This window comes from Camelus dromedarius, chromosome 10 (assembly GCF_036321535.1).
Source record: "Camelus dromedarius isolate mCamDro1 chromosome 10, mCamDro1.pat, whole genome shotgun sequence".
Lineage (NCBI taxonomy): Eukaryota > Metazoa > Chordata > Mammalia > Artiodactyla > Camelidae > Camelus > Camelus dromedarius.
The window spans coordinates 73678998-73702977 of record NC_087445.1 but is presented as its reverse complement, the minus strand read 5'-3'; the positions used below and the strand labels follow the sequence as shown (position 1 = coordinate 73702977).

Sequence of the window (23980 nt, the reverse complement as noted above, 5' to 3'; positions counted from 1 at the left end):
CATTCAAACTTGGGTTTTGGGGCAACATTTTCATAAAACTGAATGCAGTGAGCCTGTCACTTCAAGGAAAATTGAGTATTTGTTGCCAATGATAAAATCCAAGCTTTTTGGTAAATTAGAATTATGGAAAACTTGTATCTGACACCATGAACTTGACAGCTTCCTAATACTTCTGATGTGAGTTTTATTGCATCTTACCACACTTCACAGATATTGTGTTTTTTTTAACAAATTAAAGGTTTGTGGCAACCCTGCATCAAGCAAGTCTATCGGTGCCGTTTTTCCAGCAGCATTTGCTCACGTCAGGTCTCTGTGCCACATTCTGGTAATTCTCACAATATTTCGAACATTTTCATTATTATTATGTTCATATGATGATCTGTGATCAGTCATCTGTGATGTGACCACAACTCACTGAAGGCTCAGATGATGCTTAACATTTTTGAGCAATAAAATATTTTTTAGGTGTGTACCTTGTTTTCTTTTAGACATAAGGCTATCACGCACTTAATAGACTGTGGTAAAGTCTGCACCAGGAAACCAAAAAATTCATGTGACTTGCTTCATTGTGTTCTTCGATTTACTGCGGTGGTCTGGAACCAAACCCACACTATCTCTGAGGTCTTCCTGTATCGACACATGCGATGTTTTGCTATTTTATAATAAAACGTATCAACATTTGGAGGATCTGCATAACTCAATGAAACAATATTTTTCAAATGACCGATGGATCTTATGCAATCTTGTGTGGGTAAAAGGTCCACTCAGAGCGCAAGATGGACGGGGGGATGTTAATGCATGAAAAATTCATTGCGACCATTTCAGATTCCTCATCACACTCATCTTTAAGAAACTGCCACCTGTTAGAATTCATGCTTAGCGTACATGAGGTCCTGGGGTCAGTCCCCAGGGCCTCCATTAAAAAATAATAAATAATAAATAAATAACCGTTAAGGGCGTAAAAGCGGGGTCACAGGATCCTTCGTGTTTCACAGGTTTCTGTGAGTCTGTAATTATTTCAAAACAAAACAATTTTTTAAAAAATGAAGCAGAGGATGAAAGAGAATGAAAAGCAATGGGAACTATATCTTAATGTTATATGCAAGAAAAGAAACATAAAAATTCCAAATCAAGAAGAGAGGTACTGAGAACAAGAGATTTTGAGAATTGCTTTTCAAGAGTAATGAACTAAAGCCAGATCGTTACACAAAAACCCTACTCATGAGTTGGCCGGAAGTGCGTTCTCACCACCAAGTGCTCAGACCCTACCTTCTCAGCCTCTGCTCAGACAACTCCTCTCCTCTCCACGACTTAAGGGACGCCTGACCACGGAGGGACATCAGGTTAAGGACCACGGCCAGTGATGGGACATAGGACTGTGGGTGTTCACGCCCCCACGTGTTCATCTTAACGTGTCAATTGAGCTCTTACTATGCGCCAGGCTCCTTTCCAGGTTCTGAGAACCTTGCAGAAGGGCCCTGCTGGGGGAACCAGTTCTGACTGGGCAGGTGGGCTGATGACCTTGCACAGCATCCTGGCTGTGTCCCCTGCCCACTCCCCCAAATGCAGGGGCACAGGGACCAGGGGCTGCCTCTTGGGAGAAGCTCACGCTTCATACGGTGAGCCCACACGAGCAGGGACCACGATGGCCCCATTCACAATATGGGCCTGCTCACCACGTGATTAGATGCTCAATCAACACACTGATTCTGCGGAATGGATGGAAGGACTGGTGGAGGCACAGAAGGCTAAGAGGGATGGGCAGGTAGGTGGATGATGGATGGATGGGTGGTTGGGTGGACGAGGAAGAGAGAGACTGATGGGGGGTGGGATGGGAGATGGCTGGGTGGAAGAGGAGCTGGGGGAGACCAAAGATGGTGCCATCACACACCTGAAACCAGAAGGAATTGATCTCACACTCTTGGAAGGAAGAGGACCAATTGGAAGGATGTAGGAGACAAGGAGCTCTGGGACGGGAACCCCCACAGCTGCTCCCACCAGGTCGGGTCCCATTTCCAGCCCCAAACCCCACCTTCCACTTGGTACCTTTTTGGCCCCGAGCTTCAGGGCCTTCTTCCTGGCTTCCTCAAAGTCTTCCTTCTGGCCGATGTTGGCCTGAGGAACAGAAGCAGAGAGGGCCAATCAGCCCCGGGGCAGCAAGAAGAGTGAGAAGAATGTCCCCCCACCAGTGCCTTTCACACGCCACAGCTCTCAGACGGAGGTGGCTTCCATTTGATGGCTGGAGTCACAGTAAGAAGGAGAAAGGGCTCAAACCAGGGTCTGGAGAAGCCGGAATCCCTTCCGGAGCTAATAATCGGATCTGCCTGGGGTGCTGGGAAAGTTTCTGTGGCCTGAAAGGCTGACGGAGCTGGCCCTGGGCAGCTCGGCTGCCTGTTGGGCTGGGACAGCTGCTGTCACCGTCTTGAAGTTCTAAGGCTTCCCTTGAACCCATTCATCTCTTCCCACAAACTTCCCCCAAAGCCAGTACAAAGCTCAGCTTGTCGGCCACTGCCCGACTCCCCGCTCCCTGCCCAGCCAAGGGCAGCAACTTGACCTTCCCAAGGCACCTGGGCCGGCAGGAGGTGGAGGCCTGTGCTGGGTGTGCCCCGCTGACCCCCTGCTGGAGCCTGACCTCCGGTTCCCACAGCCCCGTCTAGACAAGGGCAATTTTTCTGCTGGCTGCACTCTGGCCTCCTGCCCAGACCTTGGCCCTGCATTCTGCTCAACGGACTCTGGAATCTTCCCAGAGTCCAGCTGCAGGTGCTTTTCTGAGGTCACTCAGCTTTTACATCTGCCTAGTGGTAGCCCGGGATCTGGTCCACCCCGCTGTGCCCCCGAGGGCAGGATGAATAACCCCGGGCTCTTTGCATCGGCTCAAAGTCGAGGCTCTGGGGACTTGTGAGCAGGGAGCTGCCCCTCCCTGGGCCTCGCTGCCCAACCCGAGCAACACAGGGTTGGCTCCGTCAGGAATGGGAGACTGGCTTTAGCTGCAAACAGACCATTCTTGACAAAAGCTGAACTTTGCCTGCCAGAGCACCATGCCCACTTCCTCTGGGAACAGAACCTTCCAGCCTAGCCAGTGTAGGATTCTCCAGTCTTGGCTGGATTACTGGGGGCTGACAGGGGACTTCAGGGAAGGGAAAGCCGCTCAGCAGACCCAGACCCACGGTCCTTCCATGGGCAGGCTCGTCCAGCAACTCTGCCAAGCTCGCTTCTCGTGCCCCCCGTCCAGTTACTCGTATGGAGAGCCTGCCCCCCCACCCCACCCCGTGCTCTGGGGGCATCTCAGACCCGGGGACGTCAAAGATGTTTACTCGATGGATGAAGACAGGAAGGGAGCACAACCAGAAGCATTTCTCTACAGCCGGAGGCTTAGAGCGGGGAAGCCAGGCTTGGACGTGGGACACAGCAGCAGGACCAGTAGGTGGAAAGACAGACGCGCGGGGCGCGCGCTCACCAGGTAGGCGATGACGTCATAGCCTTGCTCCTTCAGCCACACGAGGATGCAGGAGGTGTCCAGGCCCCCACTGTAGGCCAGGACCACAGAGCCTTTGCTGGACATCTCGTCTGGAGGGAGATGAGTCAGAATGTGAGTGACCAGAGGCAGCCCAGCCCTATCTGCCAGCCCCAGCACACAGCTCCCTCCTGGCCTGTCCCCCAGCTCCCCCACCTCGGCCTTGGGCAGTCTTAAACCCCCCACGAGCTTTCACTGTGGGGTTTGGAACGGGGTGTTCCTCTATCATCAGGGCCAGCTGGGGAGCTGTTCCTTCCTGCAGCTACTCCCCTTCCATCCCTGACCACCCCGCCCCCAGGGGACCCTGACCCTGCACGCTGCACACACCAAGCTGGGGCCTGGGCATGCTGGCAGCAGCGTTTGGGGCTGGCAGGGGGAGGCATGTCTTGGAGCCGATCCCCCACCAGCTGGAGAAGACAACAGAGGCTGAGCTGTTGAGGCCAAGGCGAAGATGCAAAGGACACACAGCATCCGGAGACAGGAGGGGCCATGTCCCAGAGCCTGCAGCAGCCCATACATCTCCAATCAGAACTGCTCCTTGCTAAGCTGGGGCAGTGCTAGGCATGGCCCTGGGGGTCTCGTGTGGCTCACCCTGCACCCCAACTATGATGCCATGAGGTAGGTGTTGCCACGCACATTGGGGAGGCAGAGGCTGAGGCTCAGAGAGGTCAATGGCCAACTCAAGGTCACAGGGCACATGTCTGCATCTGGCTCTAGAACCTGGGCTCCTCCCAGCATGCAAGGCTGCCTCCCAGGTGTGGCTGGAAAAGGATGCTGGGGGCAGAGCCCTGCCCCGCTGGACCTCTCCCATCTGGGTCCAGTGAAACTTCACACAGTGGAATTTTAGGCTCTTTGCAAACGCAGGTACTTCTGAGAGAGGAAACACCAGCACCTCCCTTGGTGAGCTCAGCTCTGAAATGATTAGTTGGGCGGAGCTCAGAGACCACCTCCCCTGTGTGCAAATGGGGAGACTAAGGCCCAGAGGGGGAAAGAGAGGCAGAGGGGTCCCGCCTCTGCAGCCAGGATGTACATGGATGATAGATCTGTCCTTCCGCAGCAGGAACAGATGTGTCCCACGCTGTCCCTCCCTCTCCTCAGCTGCACTGAAGCTTCCAGAAGGCACTAGGGCCTCCAGACTCCTTGCCTTTGCAGCCACTGTTCCTTCTGCCCAGAAGGCTCTTCCTGAACCCTTGGGCTGCATTAGGGCTCGCCCTGCCTCCCCAACACTCGCCACACGGCCCTGAAAGTATATGCTCTTATTATGGCTGCTCTGCTGAAGAAGAGACTGAGGGTCAGAGAGGATGGGCAACTGATGGAGGTCATAGGGTCAGCAGGTGGTAGGGCAGATTTGGATCCAGGCCATCATGGCCCCAGCACCCTGCACTTACTGGGGCCATGCTTGTGTCTGGTGGGAGCGCTTACACTGGAGTCTGACCAAGGTCCTTAACAGACACTATTGGGAATGGCTGCGGACACCCACGCACAGTCTGTGCTGCCCTTTAGACTCGGGAAGGGAAACACCTCATGGAACAGTGAGGATGGAGGTCTGCTGGATGTCCACATCTCTCCCCTTCCGTGGACATTCAACCACCTGCCAGGCTGCTCCAGGCCAGCTGGGCTGCTGGCCACTCACCAGACCCCAAACCTGGGGCCAGGAGATGTGCCCATGGCAACCGCAGCCAGGCAACGGGCCATCCAGGATGGACGGAGGGAGGTGAGAGGGAGGCAGGAAGGACTCAAGGTAGGAGGTGTCTAGGGTTGAAGGTGTGGGTCCCGGCTTCCAGAATCTGTCTAGACGGCTCAGTGAACCACCCTGCAAACTCGATGGCAGCTCAGCTGCCTGGCCCGGCAGCCGGGTGACACCAGAGGCCCTGAACCCAGCCTACCCGGGCCCTGGAATTCCCTAGGGGCAGCTTAGCATGGAGACTCGGGAGCCCCAGAGCCACCTGTCCTGTCTCCTGCCCCAGGAATTTGTGTTCTCCCAGCCGTGTATTTGTGTGCAACAGTGTTGGTGGTGTTGTTGCGGTGGGGAGTGTATCGTCGCGTATTTGGGAAGCTCTGCTGAGATGTAATTGACATACAAGAAACTGTTCATGTCTAAAGCATGCAATTTAGTACGTTTCAGCATGTGTCTATACTCGTAAAGTCATCACCACAATCAAGATAATGAACATCCGTTATAAGCTGAGTCTTCCATTTGTGCTATCCCCATTTTAGAGACAGGGAAACTGAGGCTCAGCCTTGCTTGGCTGCTAAATGGCAGAGCTAGGATTTAAACTCAGATCAGCTAGACTCCTGTACAGGGCTACGCCTCTCTGGGAAGGTGCAGGGAAGTGGGTCCCTGGGATGAAGTGTGGTCTGAGAAGCTGCAGGTGGCTCAGACACCCTGGAGTGGTTGGGCTGGGCTCGAGACAGGGAGACACGATGTGGGCCAAAGATTCACCCAGCTCTTAGGTCACCCCTGCTCTGCCACTTCTCAAAGGTACTGGGACCAGACGATGGGCACCGAGTTGGGGGACGGGGCAGCTCATGGAGACAGACCATCTGGGTCTGCCCTGCTCTGCCCCAGTGATCCCACCGTGCCTTGGGCGTGGCCCCTCATAGCAGGTCATGCTTTATTCTAACTGCCCCTGCCCCCCACTGTGAGTTCTGTGGGGACAGGGACCATCTCTCAGTGCCAGGCATGTGGCAGGCACTCTGAACAATGCTGCTGATTCTACTGTATGGAGGTCAGTTCAGAGAGGGTTAAGCGGGGCGGGTGATAGCTCAGTGGTGCTTAGTGTGCGTGCTTAGCATGCACGAGGTCCTGGGTTCAATCCCCAGCACCTCCATCAAAAAAAAAAAAAATACTAGAACAAAAGCACAAAAAAACTTAAAAAAAAAAAAAAAAGAGAGAGAGAGAGGGTTAAAATCTCCTCTAGGCCTGGAATTCCATGCATGCTGTCATCCAGAAATTCTGGAGCCCCTCCTGCCAGCCAGGCTGCGTGTGTGTGTGTGTGTGTGTGTGTGTGTGTGTGTGTTGTGTGTGTGTGCACATGCCTGCATTTACCCTGGAGTGTGTACCTGAGACTGCATGCGGGTATCTGGATGCGCACACACACATGGTGGGGGGCACGTTTGGGCCTGCGTGTGCACATACGGAGGGAGGTTAGCTGGGCAGGTGGGCTGAGAAAATGATGTGCTCTGACCCTGGCGTTGCTCCTGCCTTCCTGGTGAAGCTCCCTCCTCCCTCGGCCAGGCTGGTCCCTGTGTGATGAGGCCCCAGCCTTCGGCAGAAACTAAATGAGGCTGAGGCCCCAGTTTAGGAGGAGGGAGAGTCGAAGAGGGAAGAGCAGCCAGGTCCGCTGAGTGAGCCTCACTGTGGGCAAAGCACAGTGGCTGGGGTCTCCAGACCTGGGTTCAAGCAGATTATGCTGCTCACCTGCAAAATGGGAGCAAGAACAGCTCATCCTCCCACAGGGTGACTGTGGATTTAGTGAGATTCCGGGAGGAGCCCAGGGCTCAGAGCTGAGCACCAGGCCTGTGCCCACTAGACTGTGCTCACCACCACCACGGCTGACCTCCGGCAAGGCCCTCGCTCTCCTCAGTATCACCATCCGCACAACAATCTGAAAGCCCTTCTGGTTCTGACAGCCCGGGACAGTGGGCTTCCTGCCTGAAGACTCAGCCTTCCCCAGCCCCAGGCTTGCCGCCACTCCACCCTCCACGAAAGAGCCAGGGCAAGTTCTCTAGCTCCCAGGCACATGACCGCTGCCAAGAAGATCCGTGTCTCCAGGCCCCAGTGCCAGCCCAGCCATCCTTTGCCAGAAGAGGGACACCTGGGAAGGAAAGAAGGAGGCCTCATGCCAGGATGCCTGCCTGCCTGGCCTCAACTGGCAAGGTTGGGGGCATTCTCCACAGCTGCAGCCAGAGCCGTCCCGCCAGCTCCCAGGGAACGTGTCAGGCCAGCCTGGGCAGTGGCTCAGCGCTAAGAAAATCCATGTGGCTCTAAAACGTCAAAGCCAGAAGGATGACAAGGCAGTTACTATGTTTAGTGCCACATGGGCATCATCTCACAGAGGGACAATTATTACCACCTGTTTACACACGATGAGCCGGAGGCTCAGGAAGCTTGTGTGACTTGCGCAGGTCTTCAGCTAGCGGACAGCAGTGCTGGGCCCGAAACCCAGGCTGACTGCAGGCCACCTGCCCTTTACTGCTCTCTGCCCTATACTTTCTGGCCCCTAGAAAACCACAGATTGTCTCCCCCTCCCTTGTCCGCCAGCAGACAAAATCCTCAATGAATCAACACCAATCAGTATTCTATTTTTCTGTGTGTCATGACTACAGCCACATGAACGTTCCTCTGGAAACCCTCCCTCGCAGTCTAACTCAGCTAAGCTGGGTTCATTAGAATATTTTGTAAAACCCTAGGTCCACTTAGACCATAGAATCTCTCCCTGACTAAGGGGTTTCCTCATTTTAGGATTGCAGCTCTCCTCACCATTTTGCTGCCCTGGTTGGCGTCTGAATGGAGCTAGGCTGCAATTCCACATGCCACCAGCAGGTGCTGTGCTCAGGGTGCAGCGTGAGCATTTGCTTGCCACACTCGGCTCATTTCATCTGCACATACTTGGCGAGACCCAGAGGAAGGATGTTCTTCTCATCTGACAGGTAAGGAAGCTGAGGGCAGCAGGGTCACTCTGGGCTACATACTGAGCTGGTTTTCAGCTGCAAATTCCTGGGAACTGAGAATCAAATCAGGAATACTGGGCTCTCTTGGGGACACCTGCACTCCAGCAAACTTCCTCCACCCAGGGTTGGGGGGTCATTTGGGCATCAGCCTTGGCTTAGGAAGACTGAGTCTTCAGTTTCAATGAGGATGCCCCAAGGTAGGAGGTAGGAAGACTAAGTAGGTCTCACCAGGCCCAGGTGACAGACACTCAGACCCTCTCCTAAGAGCATTTGGCTCTGGAGGAAAGATTGTGTTCATTAATCCATTTATTCTACTATATTGAAATGCCTGTGGGTCCCTGGCCTGTCCCAAGACTAGAGAGGGTGTCTGCCCCACAGGAAGGAGCCAAGGCCTGAAAGATCAACTTTGCCCAAAGTGTTTCAGCAGAAATCAGAGCTTTAGACCTTGAATTCCACAGAGGTTATCTCTTTCCACATGGATGCCCACAGGCAAGGAGCTCACTTCAGGGGCTGCGTGCTCAGCACTCCGATGAAGGTATCTGGCTGTCCTGGCTTGCCTCCCAGGACCCATGGGGCGAAGATGAGATGGGGCACGGGACAGTGCTTACACAGCAGGTAAGTCTGGGCCTGGTCCCCCACCCCGAGTCATGCTTCCGGGGCCCCAGGCCAGGGAAAAACCATTCCCATCAGAGGCAACTGACCACACAAGCCCAGGGCGGGCAGGCGGCTGATAGGGGCACATATAAGTACTCAGGGGAGCTCTGACTGTGCTGCGTGGGGGCCTCCCTCCTCCACCCTACCCCGTGCGTGTCTGGGCTCTAGGCGCTTAGCAGGCAGGATTCACCACTCATTCACTAGCCCTCAGCACAGCCAGATTTCTTCTCTGCACGATGCACAGGTGGTTCCACCTGGGTCTGGCCCCACTGCCTGGGCTCTGAGAGGGGGATGGAAGGAGGAGGGAGTTTAGAAAGGAGACTCCTCCAGTTCCTATCCAGTTCCCATCCCCTTTGTGGCTGTTTCTGCCTCTACTGTCTCCCTTCCCCACCAGAACCCAGGGTAGGAACGCAGGGACTCCGTCTCCTATTCTGAGCCCCCAGCTTGACACCACCAGGTGAGCCACTCCCCAGACACAATGAATGGACTCTCTCAACAGTATACAGACTCTTACTGTTTCCTGGGCCCTGAGCCTGTGCCAACCATGACCCGTGGAGAAACTGAGGCTTGGGAATCTGGGAGGCTGACCCAAAGCCTCACCCATTTGTGGAGCCGTGCCTGCCTTGGGGGCTGGGGTCTGCTGGCGTCCAGAACCTGTCCTCTCTTGTCACCAGCCTGGGCGTGGAAGGAAGGGATCAAAGCCCAGGGCCTATTTGATCCATCCCTGGGGAGAGAACAGGTTTGTTCCTGCCCAAGATGCGCAGCCAGACGGCGCTGCGCCGGAGGAGACGCCCCCACTTTGCAGAGAGGAACACTGAGGTGGCCAGGTCACGGGACCTCCTCAGGAAGGGCCCAGGCAGGATCGGAGAGGAGTTTCCTCCATTTCACAGACTCTCCCTCTCTGGAGGGCGCAGTCGCCCAAGGGGCCAAAGGCAACAGCAATCAGAACGCAAACATTTCCTGCGGAGCGGCCGCTCCCACAGCCGGAAACCGGGCACCAAGGCCAGACGAGGCCACCGACCCCACCAGCCAGAGAACGCAAATCCCTTTCACAAGGCAGCGCAGGGCGAATAACGCCCCCTGCAGGGGAAGGCGCCCCACCACACCCAAGGCACTGGAGCCGGCAGCCTGGAGCCCCGGGAAACTGAGGCTGGGGCTGTGGGAGGGGCCGACGTCCAAGCCCCGGGGGCGAGCGGCAGAGGTGAGGCTGCAACTCTGGTTTCCAGCAGAGAAAAAGAGGCGGAGGCAGAGACGGGAAGGGGGATTGTCAGAGAGGGGACCTGAGAATTGGGAACCCCCACAACTTCAGGGCTCTCAAGGTTTCCATTTGTGGGGTTCGCTGCCTAAAGCAAGCTGGATCAGACAGGGAAAATCCAGAAAGGACCTTTTCTGGCAAAGGCGACAAGTAACCCGACCTGCCCCTCAGACCCCTGGACTCGCGCCCCTGCCCTATCCCCGCGGCCTTAGGAACCCTGGAATCCGGCTGCCAGGCGTTTGAGCAACAGGAGTCCGTTCCCCGCCGCCTCCTCCGCTCCTCGGTGGGATCCGGCGAGAGGGCGACCCAGGTTGGTGAGTGGGAAGGGGACTTCTTACCGGGAGTTAGTTGGCGGCGGCAGGCGGCGGAGCAGGGCTGCTTGCGGCGCTCATCCCGGGTTATAAGCACGGGGCAGGGGGCAGGGCTCGGGGCCGGGGACTAGTCGGGGGACGCGCGCGACAGGCCCCGCCCCTGGGCCCGGCCCCCTCGCGGAGCCGCTCAGCGTTCGCGGCCACCCGAGGGTGGGCGGGGCCAAGCCTCCCTCTCCCTCCTCGCCCCTCCCTCTCCCTCCTCGCCCCTCCCCTCGCCCGCCCCCGCCCCCGCGCCGGGCCGGTACAGCCTCCCGATGGCGCGCGGGGCCTTCCCGCCCTGGCCTGAGTATCTTGCCGCTAGACTGGAGGCTCCCCTGGGCGCAGCAGTGGCTGGAACCCAAGCAACTGGCAGGATAACAGCCCTCCTGCCAGAGATTTGCCGCCTGGCCCTGACGCTCGAGCTCTTCTTGGTGGCAGTGGGAATGAAAGTCCCTCAGGCCCCCGAGTTCCATGCCCATTTTTGTCCAGTGCTGGCCTTTCTACAGACCTCAAAGCTCCTCCCTTCCCTCCAGCTCTAGCCCCTGCGAGCGGGAGCCCATTGTATTGTTGAGAAAACCGAGGTGGCACGAGAAAGTCAGGGTTGCATCCCTCAGTCCAGGGCTGGTTCCTGGCTGTCTCCCCAGAGCCTGGCACCTGACCAAACTCCTGAGAGCACCCAGTAAACAGTGAATAGAAGATGGGCCGATTGCTAACCCGTTGAGCAGTAGGGAAAATTGAGGTTCACAGAGGGGAAGCTTCTTGCCTGCAGAAAGAAACAGGGAGTTGTGACCCCATTCTGGCCTTCAGAAGGTTCTGTGTCAGAAGTTTGCCAGACTGGTTTATAGGTCCCAAAGTACCAGTCACTGCAGCCACAACCCAGTAAAACAGCAGGTCCCAACCTGTGCAAGGCAGCACCATGGTGAGGACTGACCCCCGGAGGCCAGCTTCCCAAGTCCTCCCAGCCCTGAACCCCCTGGAGGTGGGGGCCCTGAGGCAGGGCTGCCCGGTTAGTCATTCAGCCGTCTTTGAAAAGAGGTTGGGGGAGGTGATGCGAGGGAGGCAGCCCTGTCCCAGGCCCCTTCCTGCAACCAAGAAGCGGCCAGAGAAAAGGACCCTTGGCAGAGAGGGGTGAAGGCTGCCCACTTTGTCACTCTCAGCCCCTCTGCCAGCCAGCCCCCTATCCCACTGCCCGACACCCCTGCCCAGTCACTCAAGCACATCAGTCAGTTCAGTAGCTGTGAGTCCTTCAGGAGGGAAGAGGTATCAAACCAACTTATGAGCAAAGCCACAGTTCCCTGTGAGCCCCCCAGCCTCTGGCACACAAACCCCAGACATGGCCATGATGGCGAGGGGGCCCTTGTGAGCCCTGTAGTGCAGGGTGACCGGGGGGACTTGAGGCACCTTCCTGCCGGGGGTGGGATGGGGGCTGGCCCCCTTAGACCACCCACTGGGCCACCCCTGAGCCTCCTAGAGCTGGTGGCCTTCCACACTAGCAGGAAGCAAGTAAAGAACAGCCACAAAACAACATGCCCTCAGGGGTCCTGCAGCCTCAGGCAGGTTCCTCCCCCTGCAGCCTCGGTTCCTCATCTGCAGAGCTGCCCCGGCAGAGCAGGGAGCATCTGCCCTGTATTCTCGGTCTCCATCCTCTGACTGTGCTTGGTCCTCCTTTCTCCCTTTAAGATGTCACTGGTGAGGCCATGGATGGATGGGGACCTCCTCAGACTTGTTGCAGAGGAAGTGGAGGGGTAAAATTAGGCAGTAAGGCTAATGTTCTCCAAGCTCCCCAAAGTCAGGGGTGGTCCCAGAGAGAAGCCCCATTACCCAGACTTTAGAAAGAGGGTGGGGTGAGAACTGAGTTCCTGCTAGTCTAGGACGGATGGGTGGGAGGCCTAGAAGTGGAAGAGGAGGGAAGGTCAGCATTCCCTAGGACACCTGGCGGATCTGGGCCATAACCGCAACCCTCATAGTTACCACTAAGCGCTCTGTCAGTCTTATGTGCGTTTGATTCTCACAACTACCCTCTGTGAAGTCGCTACTATTGTTACCCCGTATTACAGACAAGAGCCTCCAGCACAAAGAGAGGGTGTATCTTCCCCAAGGCCACAGAGCGTGTAGATGGCAGAGCAGGACTAGAGCCCAGGGTCTGGAGGTCCAGCTCAAACCCTCTGCTCCAGCTCAGGCTTCAGCTGAATTGTCAGAGGAGCCAGGGTCTCAGTCCCAGGGTCACAGGCTGTGGGGAACCTTTACTCCCTGCTGCAGAAATGGCTCCAGCCCAGAGTCCCGGAGGACTGTCCCTTCCTGAGGCATAGGCATTGGTGACATAAGGTGCAGTGAGCTCACAGCTCTCCTGAGAGGAAAACAGGGGCGCAACTGCCAGCGGGGGCCTCACCCACTGAGCACCAGGGGAGATGGATGCCCAGAGGCCCGAATCAAGGTGAGAGTGAACTGGCCAGCTCCCGGATGAGCCACTTCCCACCTGCACCCCTCCGTCTACCAGGCAGACATCGCCCCTCGCCCCAGCCCTCACCCTGCAGAGCAGTTCCTGGGTCTACGGCAGGGGGGTGGTAGTGGCCAGAGGAGAGCCCCTCCCTGGGGCTGAGCCACCACGGCCTTTGCCTTTTACCCACACTCAGGTCAAGGTTCTTCAAGGAGCCCGCACACCTCCCAGGTGAGTGACCTTGGGTGACACTGCTAAAAGCACAGCAGCACCCAGGCCTGACTACGTGAAGAAACTAAGACCCTGGAGTCTAAGAGGTTCATATGCTTTAAAAACCTCCAGAGTCTACGCCTGTCACTCCACCTCCGCCTCCTCCACACTGATCTGCCGTCTTCCTTACTCAGACCATTGTCAGAGCTTCCTGGATAGTTTCCCTGCTTCTTCCATTCCTCCCACCCAAATCCTTTCTCCCCCAACAGCCAGAGAGTCCTCCCTTCTGAAAACCCTTGGGTGGTTCATTTTCCCCCATATCGATTCCCTACTGTTCAAGCAACATTAGTTGAAGATTTCCCTTTCCCCTCTGAGTTGCGTTGGCACCTTTGTTGAAAACTAATCAACCATGTAAGTGTTGGTCTATTTCTGGATCCCCTCTTCTGTTCCACGAATCTATTTATTTATCCTCATGCCAATACCACACCATCCTGATTACTGTAACTTTACAGTAAGACTTGAAGTCAGATAGTATATATCTTCCAGCTTCGTTCTGTTTCAAAACTATTTTGGCTATTCCAGGTCCTTTGCATTTCCATGTAAATAGGGGAAGCAGTTTGTCAGTTTATAGAAAAAGCCTGCTGGGATTCTGATTTGGGATTGCAATAAATCTATATATCAGTTATGGAAGAATGAACATCTTAACAATATTGAGTTTTTCAATCCATGATCATGGTCTACCTCTCTATTTATATTTTCTTAAATTTTCTAGCATTTAAACAAACTTAAAACTGTTTATTCAAACTTTACATTTATTAATTGGTGTTTACATGAGCAACAAGAAAGACAGGTCAGTCTACATCTTGAGATGACCTTCATTGGTGGTGAATTCATTAAACAATTTTTGTTTTAAACCAGAAGTGTATCTATGAGATAATGTTGAAATATATACCTTCAAGTGTTAAAAAAAAAAAAAGCTCGTTAATTTGATATGAGGTCTCAGGAGAGAATCTTATAAGGATAGAGACTAGCAAGGCCCAGAGCTAGAAGAGCTGGAGTTTCATAAGTTCCCTGCAGGTGATGAGGTGTTGTAAATGGACCTGGTGGGGCTGGATATGCTCCTCTGGGAAAGGATGTGTGGCTATCGTGGGAAAGGCCTGGGGTCCGTGGCATCACCTCTCATGCTAGAAGAGATAGGGCTTCTTGGGGTCACAGGTATGGCTGCTCCAGAGCCCAGCTTTGAGATGAATGTTCTATCGGACACCTTGGATGACTTGCCAGGTGGAGGCCTCTTCTTAGGCAAATGCCCGTGTCTTTTATTTAGAGAAGAAGACCTGGCAGGTTGGGACCAGGATGAGAGGTACAAAAGTCCTCATTTTCTTTTTTTTTTAACTTTGTAATTTTTAATTTATTTTTGAAATATTTATTTCTTTATTTTTTAGGGGGAAGGTAATTAGGTTGTACTTATCTATTTATTTTGATGGAGGTACTGGGGATTGAACCCAGGACCTTGTGCTTGTTAGGCACACACTCTACCACTGAGCTACACCCTCCTCGCAACTGATTTTTGTATATTGGCCTTGTGTTCTCCAACTTTGCTAAATTTGCTGATTAACTCTAGTAGATTTTTGTAAATACCTGAGGGTTTTATATATAGACAATAAAGTTAACTGTGAGTAAAGACAGTCTTACTTTCCCCCTGAATTAGGGTTGTGCCTTTCTTGCTTTATTCCAGTGGTGAGGACACCAGTGCAGTTTTGAATAGAATTGGTGAGAGTGGATATCCTTGCCTTGTTCTTGACCTTAGGGGAAAGCATTCATTCAGTCTTTCACCATTAAGTGTGATGTTAGTTGTAGGTTTTTCTTAGATGTTTTTCACAGGTGAACAAGTTAACTTTTATTCTTAGTCTGTTGAGAGTTTTTGTCATGAGTAGGGGCTAAATTTTGTCAAATGTTTTTTCTGCATCTATTGAGATGGTCATATGATTTTCTCTTTATTCTGTAACTGTGGTAAATTACATTGCTTGATTTTCAGGTGTTTAACCAACCTTGCGTTCCTGGAATAATTGTATCTCAACAAAGTTTATTTTTAAATTTTTGAGGGAAAAAGGACAGGGGAACTTTGAGTTAAAAGACACGTAGAAGATGTAATCAATTACCATCTGTAGACTTTGTTTGGATCCTTTTTTTTTAAAGCATAGACGAAATACCACCTTTATGAGCAATTGGAAGTTTGAACACTGACAGGCTATTTGGTGATAACAAGGAATTGTTGATTTTTTTAAGGTATGATAATGGTATTATAGATATCGTTTTTAAAAAGCATTTTAGATTCAGGGATCTATTCTGAAATATTAATGAATGAAAATGACTTCTAAAAAGAATCTGATGCTCCCCCAACACTCTTGGGACAAAATCTAGAACCCTGTTCTTCCTCTTCTGCCCTTACCCGCTGTGCTCCAGCCATCCGGGCTTGCCTGTGGTTTCTTCAGAGTGCCAAGCTCTGTCTTGTCTTATGGCCTTTGCACGTACTGTTCCTCAGGGATGGTTCTCTGACCACTGCCTCTCCTCCCACCAGATCGGTCCCTTGTCACATGGTCTCTCTCATCCTGGCACACGAGAGATGCCTGAAGCCTTCAGCAACAAAATGGAGAAATGTGAGGGCCGTCGCCCCTTCTCCCTCTGCCCACCTCTGTTGTCTTGGCTGCCTGTCATCTCTCACCCACACCTCTGCAGGAGGCACCTCCCCTGTGGTCCTGCCTGCGCTCACTACCTGCTCTGATCCACCCTCCACGTTTCAGCTAAGGTGGCTTTTCTGAGGGTCAGCTCTGACTGCTGGGGCCACTTATCTGAACTGAAGGGCGTGCTCAATGAACGTGATTGCATCAACCCCCCCAGCAACCTGTAAATGTGGATACAGCCTGTGCACCTAACAACCAAGGAGGCCCCTCTTGTCCTCCGTCTCTCCTCGGCCACTTGAGGGCTCCGAACCTGCAGGTCGTGGAGGGGCCTAGTTGTGCAGAGAACCCAAGCCCCTGGCCCTGCAGCCACCTCATGGCTGGCACCAGAAGCCAGTTTGCTGCTATCTAGGCCTGGAACACAGAGTGTCCTCTGGGTTGGACCCTAGGTTGCCAGTCTCCACCCAGAGGGAACACAGAGTCCAGTGTGGATTCTTGGAAAAGCTGCATCAGGGAGTTTAATGAGTGACCTGCAGAGCTGTTTTCCATCCCTGACGGTTCAGAACAGCCTCAGAGGTCAGGTGGCACCAGGAGGCTGGGTGGCTGGATGGGGCCCTGGCCAATGACGGCCAGCAGCTGGAAAAGCTGAAGTGGAAAACAGCCTTTTGGAGCTGGCTGAGCTCCCTTGGGAGGCACCTCCTCTACTCGGTGGCCACCCTGTGGGTGTGGGTGGTGTGGGGGAGCACAGGACTCACAGTCACCGCCTGGGTCCAGGCCAAGTCTGCCGCTGGCTTGCCACTGGGCTTCGAGCAATCACTCCCTTCCCTGCCTCCGTTTCAGAGGCTCAAATGGGAAATTCATGAGAAGGTGGGGGAGGAAGGAGGCCGACAGAACACACACTTCCTTGGCGCTGCTCAGGTCTTACATTGCCACAGTGCTTCCTCTTCATCCTCCTGGTCCTTCTTCTCCTCCCCATCCTCCTTCCTTGAGAAGTGGAGGCAGGGGAGCCTGGAGGCTAGAGGCCTGGGCTGCAGAGTCAGAGGGGCCTGCATGTATCCTTCTCTTCCCCTTCATGCTGTGTGAGTTTGGACAAATGGCTCACCTTCTCTGAGCCCCCATTCGCTCCTCTGTGAAATGGACCTACTATTTTTTGCCTCTGGAGTTCCTGGGAGGATTAAATAAACTCAGGCCTATCAGGCATTGAACAGTCAACAAGTGGTAGTTTGATGAACACCAAGGACCAGGGTGAGGCGGGAGAGGACAGCAGGCCGCCCCTCTCAATGCCCCCGCCCCAGCGCTGACCCTTTCATGAACTGCAGTGTCCCCGGCTCCATAAAAAAGTAACAGCCCAGCAAAGGGCAGGGCTCAAGTTGTGACCCATGGCCCCCAGGGCTACACGTAGAGGGTTGTTCAGTCCAAGGAAAGTCTTGGACAGGTGGGCCCTGGACAAATTGGGTATAAGGTGGGACTGCGTGGCCCTTCCCTCCCTTCGTCCCTCCTCCCTGGAACTTCTCCACTCAGCCTGAAATTCCCCCATTGGTGACTTCTGTGCTTTAAACCAGGGTTGGCAAACTGTGGTCCCTATCTGTTTTTGTGACGTCTGCAAGCTAAGAATGGTTTTTGCATTTGTAAATGGTGGGGAAAAAATCAAAAGAAGACTATTCCACGACTTGTGACAATTATGTGAACTCATATGTCAGTGTCCATAAATAAAGTGCTGTTGGAACCCAGCCACGCTCCTCCTTCGTGTGTGTGTGTTGACTCCGGCTGCTTTTGTACTGCAATGGCGAGGGAAGTAGTTTTGTATGTTCCCCGAAGCCAAACACATTCACTATCTGGTCCTTTGTGGAAGACATCTGCAGACCCCTGGATTAAAAGAAACCAGCTTAAAAGTGGGAGTGCCCCGGGGAAGATTCAGTTGGGGCTGTTGGTGAGAGTCAGGAGTCCCAGTCTAACCATTAACCAGTCACCTACCAGGCAGGTGACTGGGCCATGATCCCCTGAGCCTCGTTTTCTCCATCCGTACAATGCACACGGGGATTCCTTCTCTGTTTACCCCAGCATTGCTGGACGGCTCTCTTGATAAAGTCTGATTGTCATTCGTCCCTTAGTGGGAAATAACTGTTTTCCTTGTTGCCCAGATGAGAGAACAAAAATGCTGAGGGGGAGGTGACAGTGTCACACTGACCAAGGGGAGCAGAGAGGAAGGATCCCTTCTCCTCAAAATCACATGCAAGAGATAGCCTCTTTCTGCCAGAGGCTGTGTTTGGGGGCAGCTGACCACAGAGTGGTCGAGGCAGGGGCTGCAGCCAGCCCAGGAGGAGGGCAGAGACAGGAGGGGTGGGAGGAGAAACGGTGCTGGGCTTCTGACAACTCCTGTCCCAGCACACCGGAGACAGGTCAGTCCATACGCAGGTGTTCTAATTGTGTCCCTCCCCAGCTCACCCCATCAAAGCCAAGGCCCCTACAGTGGCCCAAAGGCCCCACAGGATCTGCTCCAATCCTCTTACCTTTCTAATCATTCCCTCTTTCCCCCACGGACCCCCATCTCCAGCCTCCCCCCAACCTCCTTGCCAGAGCTCCCCTCTCCCAGCACCCTCCTGTCTGAGGGCCCTGGTAGTTGCTGTTCCCTCTGCCAGAACACCCTTCCCCCAGCCGTCTGCACAGCTTCCCCCCTCACCTTCCTCAGGTCTCTGCTCCAATGTCACCTTCTCAGCAAGGCCCACCCTGATGGCCTATTAAAAACTGTCCCCTAACCCCCCACTCCCACCCCCACCTTCCCAACTTCGGCTTTCTCCCCAGCACCCTTACTAACACATACATGTTTTACTCATCCTTTCCTTGCTGTTTACAAACCCTTCGCTGAGAGAATGTAAGGTCACGAGCACAGGGATTTTATGTTCACTGCCTGGCGCATAAGGAGGACCTCATGAATCTTTAGTGGATGACTATGATTGAATGGAATTAATTCATTAAATATAATTAGGAATTATTCTTAATTAAGAATTACTTTTTGCTACCAGGTGGAGCTGCTGTCTGTGTAATACATTTTGTGCTCATTTAATTCTCCCCACAGCCCTGCGACTGGGGTGGGGGGTCGGGGGCACATCATATTTTCATGTTTTGGGGTGAGGAAACAGCCCAGAAATGTGCCTGAACCCCTCTACTCCTAAGGAGCCTGGGCTCCTGGACTCCTGCTCCAGTGCTGCTGGACCAAAAGAGTGGTGGTCTCCCTCCCAGCCAAAGCCTCTCCTTACCAAAGCGAAATAATTGGACGAAAAAATCGAACTGGGTAAAAACAAACGTTTTTATAGTATATATATGCACACCAGGTTCAGGATGACAGTGCCAGGTGTGAGTAGGTGACAGCTGCTGCCAGCCTCATGGGGTAGGGTCTGCCCCTCCCATATCGGGTGTTTTGGTGCACTGTGTCCCAGCCCAGGTTCCCCTGGGGCTTGGGGCAAGCCTGGAGAAGCGGGTCAAGCTTCACCCTAGCCCAGCCTGCGGTCTTTGCCATCTGCCTGCTGGGCTCCACCACCACGGGGGGTGGGGAAGTAGGAGGAGCTGGGATTCTCGCTGTCCTGGGGTCAAGGCTGCGCACAGGGTCGTGTTTGCTGAAGGTCTCTTTGACGCAGAGGGACTGGAGAAGGTGACGTCGCTCGCCACAGCAGGTGTCGTGGGCAAGGGCCACCCAGGCGGCGGGGAGGGGCCGGCTCCTCCCCCTCCCCCCGGAGGTCGTTGGCCCCCAGGCTGCTGCCGATGACCGCGGCCCTCAGTAGGGGTAGGGGGACACGGCGATGAGCAGGACGAAGACGCTTTGGTGGCGCGGCGCCGCGGCGCGCACGGTGAGCCGGTAGAGGCCGGCGCGGGTGAGCGCGCGGCGGGTGTAGACGGCGCCGTGGCCCGCCCGCAGCCGCCGCAGCGCGAAGGGGCTGCGCGGGTCAGGCTCGAGCACGCTGAGCTCCGTGCGGTTGGCGGGGACGCCGGCCTCGGAGAAGGCGGCGAGGCGGGCCACGTCGTGGAGGGCGCGCACGCCCAGGGGCAGCGGCAGCAGCTTGTACTGCAGCGTGGAGGGGCCGCCCGCGCTGCAGTCCTGCGAGCAGCGCCGGAAGCACGTCCTGCGGGCGGGACAGAGCCACCGACCCCGGGTTGCCCTCTGAGCGTGGCCCGGCCGCTTAAACCAGACATCATCCCCAACCCCCGCAGTTCTCCCAGGCGCCTACCGTCCCTCCACCCCCGCGCCCCAAATGCCTCTCCAAAGCGCCACTGCTAGCCCATTTTAGAGAGCAGCAAACTGAGGCCCAAAGAAGCCAGGGATGTGACCTTTCTCATCCGAGGAGATACCCTAGCGGTGATAAAACTTACAGCTCCAGGTCCCTGGAGCCCCCGAGCTGAGTCACTCTGTGGATTTGCCGTGGGGAAGGGCAGGCGGGGAGCTCAAAGACACTTGCTCTGCCTCGCCGAGGGCGCCCACTCTCTCTCACGCCCCACCTCAGCTAGGCTTCCTGATTTGTAGAGTCCTGCACAAGACACCACCCCAGGGTACTTTCCCTAACAGCAGCGGCTGGTGTCAGCCAAGGGCCCCATGTCTGTGCACTTTCATGAGTGTCTGTAGCCATGGTGATGTGGAGGCCATGTGTTTTGTGTTTCTGTGGCTGCGTGTTTGAGTTCTGGGGTTTTGTGTGGGATTCTGGGTGAGGTTTATGTGCCTGTGTGTGTTCCTGTATCCAGAGTTTTATGAATGTATTTACGTGTTCCCGCGTGTCCCTGTGTATACAGCTCCCAGTACCCCTCTCTCTCATTCTCTCCCAGTTCTGGCCTGTCTCAGCCCCCTGTGCCCCATGCTTGACTGAAGTGTCACTGTGCAGGAAATGACAGTGTCCAGGCAAGCTTGCACCCTAGTGGCTGCAGGAAGGTGCTTTTCCTGAGGGCATGTTCTGCGTCCAGGAGTTCTGGCAGGGTTGACCCACTGGCCCTAGGAAGGCCTCGACCCAAGACAGGGCCTTCCTGGAGAAGAAGTCCGGCTGTACAGGAGCCAGAGTCCAGGCAGACAGTCACCCCATTCACCTCCCAGCCAACTCAGCCCTTACCCGGGGCTGGAGCCCCGCCGGTAGGTGGCAGGACACGGCGTGTCCACACACTGGTAGCTGCCGCGGGTGTTGAAGCACATCTGGCCAGGTTCGCACTCGATGCTATCCTCCTCACACTCGTTGATGTCTAGGTGGGGAGGGTGGTGAAGGGACGGGGGAGGAAAAGATGGCGCAAAGGAGAAGGGCCCAAGGCAGGAGCTCGAGAAAGCATCGGGGGAGGGTTAAGTGGGAGAGAAATGGCTTCAGAGGCCAGCGAAGTAGGCAGCCCCTGCCCGTCTCCTGAGCCAGCCTGACTCATGACAGCCTGGCTGGCAGGCCCCTAGCACCTCCCCATCTCCCCAGGTGGGCACTCTGGGGACCTCCTGAGCCTGGAGCTGGGGTGGAGAGCCTGGGGGAGATGAGGGCTGACTTTAGACCCAGAGGGACCACTTCCCATGATCCTTCTCTGCCCCTGTGGAAGCCCCACCCTCTCAGAGGACATTCACTGACCCCCGTGACAGAGGGTGAGGGGTGGAGACAGGCAAGGCAGGCATGATCCCTGCTTTACAGGGGAGCTGGAGAGGGGGAAGCAGAATGACTAGCCCGGCCCCAGGGTAAGCTGGGAAAAGGGAGCTGGTTTGGGAGTTAGAGGACTTCACTGCTTAACCAGCAGCGGCTGCCTTCTGCGAGCACGGGCTCTGTGCTCACCCTCCACATGTCTCATCCAAACATTTAGGGGAGGACTGTGTTTGCCCCATCTCAACAGGGAGCTGAGGCACAGAGAGGTGAAGTGGGTTGCTCAGCGACACAAAGCAGGACTGCAGTCAACCCCCAGGGCTGCTTTCAGAGCCTGCCTACACAATCTCTTAGCTCTTGCCTGGAGTGTGGTACCAGCCTGGCTCTGGCCAGCTGGTGGGGGGTCGCTTAACCCCTCTGAGCCTGTCTCCCTGCCTCTCCCTCACAGGAGATGGTTGAAAAGGGGCTGGAGAAAGCAGACTGGGTGAGAGGCGCCCCTTCCCACCAAGTCTTGCCTGATGGCGGCGTCTAAGAGAGCCCCCTCCCCTCCCCACGCTCACCCTGGCAGTTCTTCCCGCTGGGGAGGAGGCGGTAGCCGGCGGGACAGAGGCACTGGTAGCTGCCCTCAGTGTTTCGGCAGGCGTGCTGGCACAGGTTCCTCACCCGGCATTCGTCCAGGTCTGGCCCGGGGCACAGGGTGGGGGTAGGGGACAGAGAAACACTGAGTCACAGATGCTTGAGTGGCCACACGCCTGCCTGCTGGGCACGAGGCGAAGCAAACCAGGGAAGACCCCAACTTAGGCAGCCAGGCCTTCTCCCTACCCTGCCCCACCCAACCCCGAACTGGGAGCTTAGGAGAGACCCTGGGCTTGATGGTCACCAAGGCACAGGATGGGGGGACCTGGGGGGGGAGGTAGCGCTCCGAGGACAGACCCCTCTGCCCAGGCGGCGATGCTGGAGCACATCTTGCCCTCCAGGCTATCCATCACCCTCCTTCGCCTCTCTGCAGCCCAGCACCAGTCTCTGCTGGGTCTTGGGGCTCTCCTGGACTCCCACCCCTATATTATCCGCTAGTCCCTGTTCATATTCTCATGTCAACCTGGAACATTCTCCTTCCCTCCCTGACAGCTTTATCTCTGTGCACCAAGGGGAGTGTGGGTTCCTGGGAACATTTGCCCTCCCTGTGGGTGAGGTATCATAAAGTTAAATGGTTTGGAAAACACTCCATCCACTTTGGAAGCCCCTTGCCCACAAGCACAGCCAGGACTCCAAGGAACCGTGTAGTGAGGAAGCAACGTCTGCATGCACCGCCTACCCCGCCTGCCCGTGAACCCTGGGTTTCTGACCATGGGCGTGGTGCCCACACGCCCAGACTAGGAGCCTGAGACAGCACAGCGGGGCGTGTCCCCAGCGGCTTGGCTGGGGCTCCATCTTACCCGTGCAGGCGCCGTTCTGCCGGATGAAGCCAGGAGGGCACCAGGCCCGGCCTGCGCTCAGGGCTCTGGGGCCCGGTCGGAGGGAGACCCAGGCGTGGTAGGAGCCACTGAGGATGGGGATGCGGGGACGCAGCCAGGGCACCAAGGAGCCCTGGTGGCTGACGGTGGTTACGTTTTGTGCACTCCTCTCCAGCGGGGTGCAAGTCCTGCCGTCTCGGAGGAGGGTCTGGCCTGGCGGGCACAGGCAGCGGTAGCCGCCCTGGAGGTTGCGGCACTGGTGGGCACAGGTCCTGGGCACCTGCAGGCACTCGTTGATGTCTGGAAAGTTGCAGGTGCCAAGGTGGCTCGGGGCTTGCTGCAGCCGTTCCACCTGGGTCCAGCCGCCTCTCTTGCTCCCTGGCCTGCCCCAGAATCCGGCTGCCTCACCCGCTGCACACAGGCCTGCCTCCAAGCCTTCCCTCCCCTGGACCAGCCCCTGCCTTGCCTCCCACTCCAGCCTCTCCTGCTCAAAGAGAGCTCTGAGCCCCAGACCCCACGGTGGGCGCACGGTCAGTGCTGCCTATTGTTCTATTCACAGAACTCAGCGTCACCCCTGTCATAGCCACTCCCTACCAGGGAGCTGGGGTGCTGACCAGGGTCCCAAAGAGTGGGTGGCTCTCCCCATACCTAGGCAGGGCAGGCCGGGGCCCTGGGTCCGGTACCCCCTGGGGCAGCTGCAGTGGTGCCCGCCTGGCGTGTTCTCACAGATCTGGTTGTAGTGACACTCATCCGTCTGCTCCAGACACTCATCCACATCTGGGAAGGCAGGGGTGTGAGCGGGGCGTGCTGAGGCCAAAGCCCCTCCCCCAAAGACATCCCATGCCTCTCTGCATCTCAGCCTCATCCCTGTCCCCTTCACCACCTTCAGTGCCCCCAGGTGGATGTTTAGAACCATCCCTCCTAATTATACCAGCTATGGACGGGAAGAAGGTTCTGGGTCCAAAAGAAGGAAGAGGCTTAAAAGGTGAGCTTTGGAGGCAGAGTCCCAGGTTTGGACTTAGCTCAACCATGTGTCTTGATCTTTGAGCCAGTAACTCTCCCTCTCCGAGCCTCAGTTTCCTCATGTGTAAAAAGGGGTCAAGACAGGACTCCTTCATGAAGTCGTGGGGAGAACACTGGATCATGCACACAAAGGGGTGAGGACCCTG

The 23980-nt window shown here is 55.6% G+C and overlaps 2 protein-coding genes and 1 non-coding gene across 3 annotated transcripts in view; all 3 read right to left on the bottom strand.

The window, feature by feature from the left end:
* ASS1 (argininosuccinate synthase 1) overlaps window positions 1-10630 on the bottom strand; it is a 51391-nt gene extending 40761 nt beyond the window's left edge. Inside the window, exons 1-3 of the mRNA XM_031450703.2 lie at window positions 10436-10630; window positions 3458-3567; window positions 2047-2115 (exon numbers count right to left, since the gene is read on the bottom strand). Of these exons, the coding sequence (XP_031306563.1) occupies window positions 2047-2115; window positions 3458-3562 (174 nt within the window). The 5' untranslated portion in view covers window positions 3563-3567; window positions 10436-10630. The remainder of the gene's footprint in view (window positions 1-2046; window positions 2116-3457; window positions 3568-10435) is intronic.
* Window positions 10631-14575: 3945 nt separating this feature from the next.
* On the bottom strand, window positions 14576-14648 carry TRNAV-AAC (transfer RNA valine (anticodon AAC)). Its single transcript has one exon. It is a non-coding gene; the product is annotated as a tRNA-Val (tRNA).
* Window positions 14649-19072: 4424 nt separating this feature from the next.
* HMCN2 (hemicentin 2) overlaps window positions 19073-23980 on the bottom strand; it is a 150051-nt gene continuing 145143 nt past the window's right edge. The window contains exons 94-98 of the mRNA XM_064490616.1: window positions 23460-23588; window positions 22794-23111; window positions 21918-22037; window positions 20863-20989; window positions 19073-19890 (exon numbers count right to left, since the gene is read on the bottom strand). Of these exons, the coding sequence (XP_064346686.1) occupies window positions 19545-19890; window positions 20863-20989; window positions 21918-22037; window positions 22794-23111; window positions 23460-23588 (1040 nt within the window). The 3' untranslated portion in view covers window positions 19073-19544. The remainder of the gene's footprint in view (window positions 19891-20862; window positions 20990-21917; window positions 22038-22793; window positions 23112-23459; window positions 23589-23980) is intronic.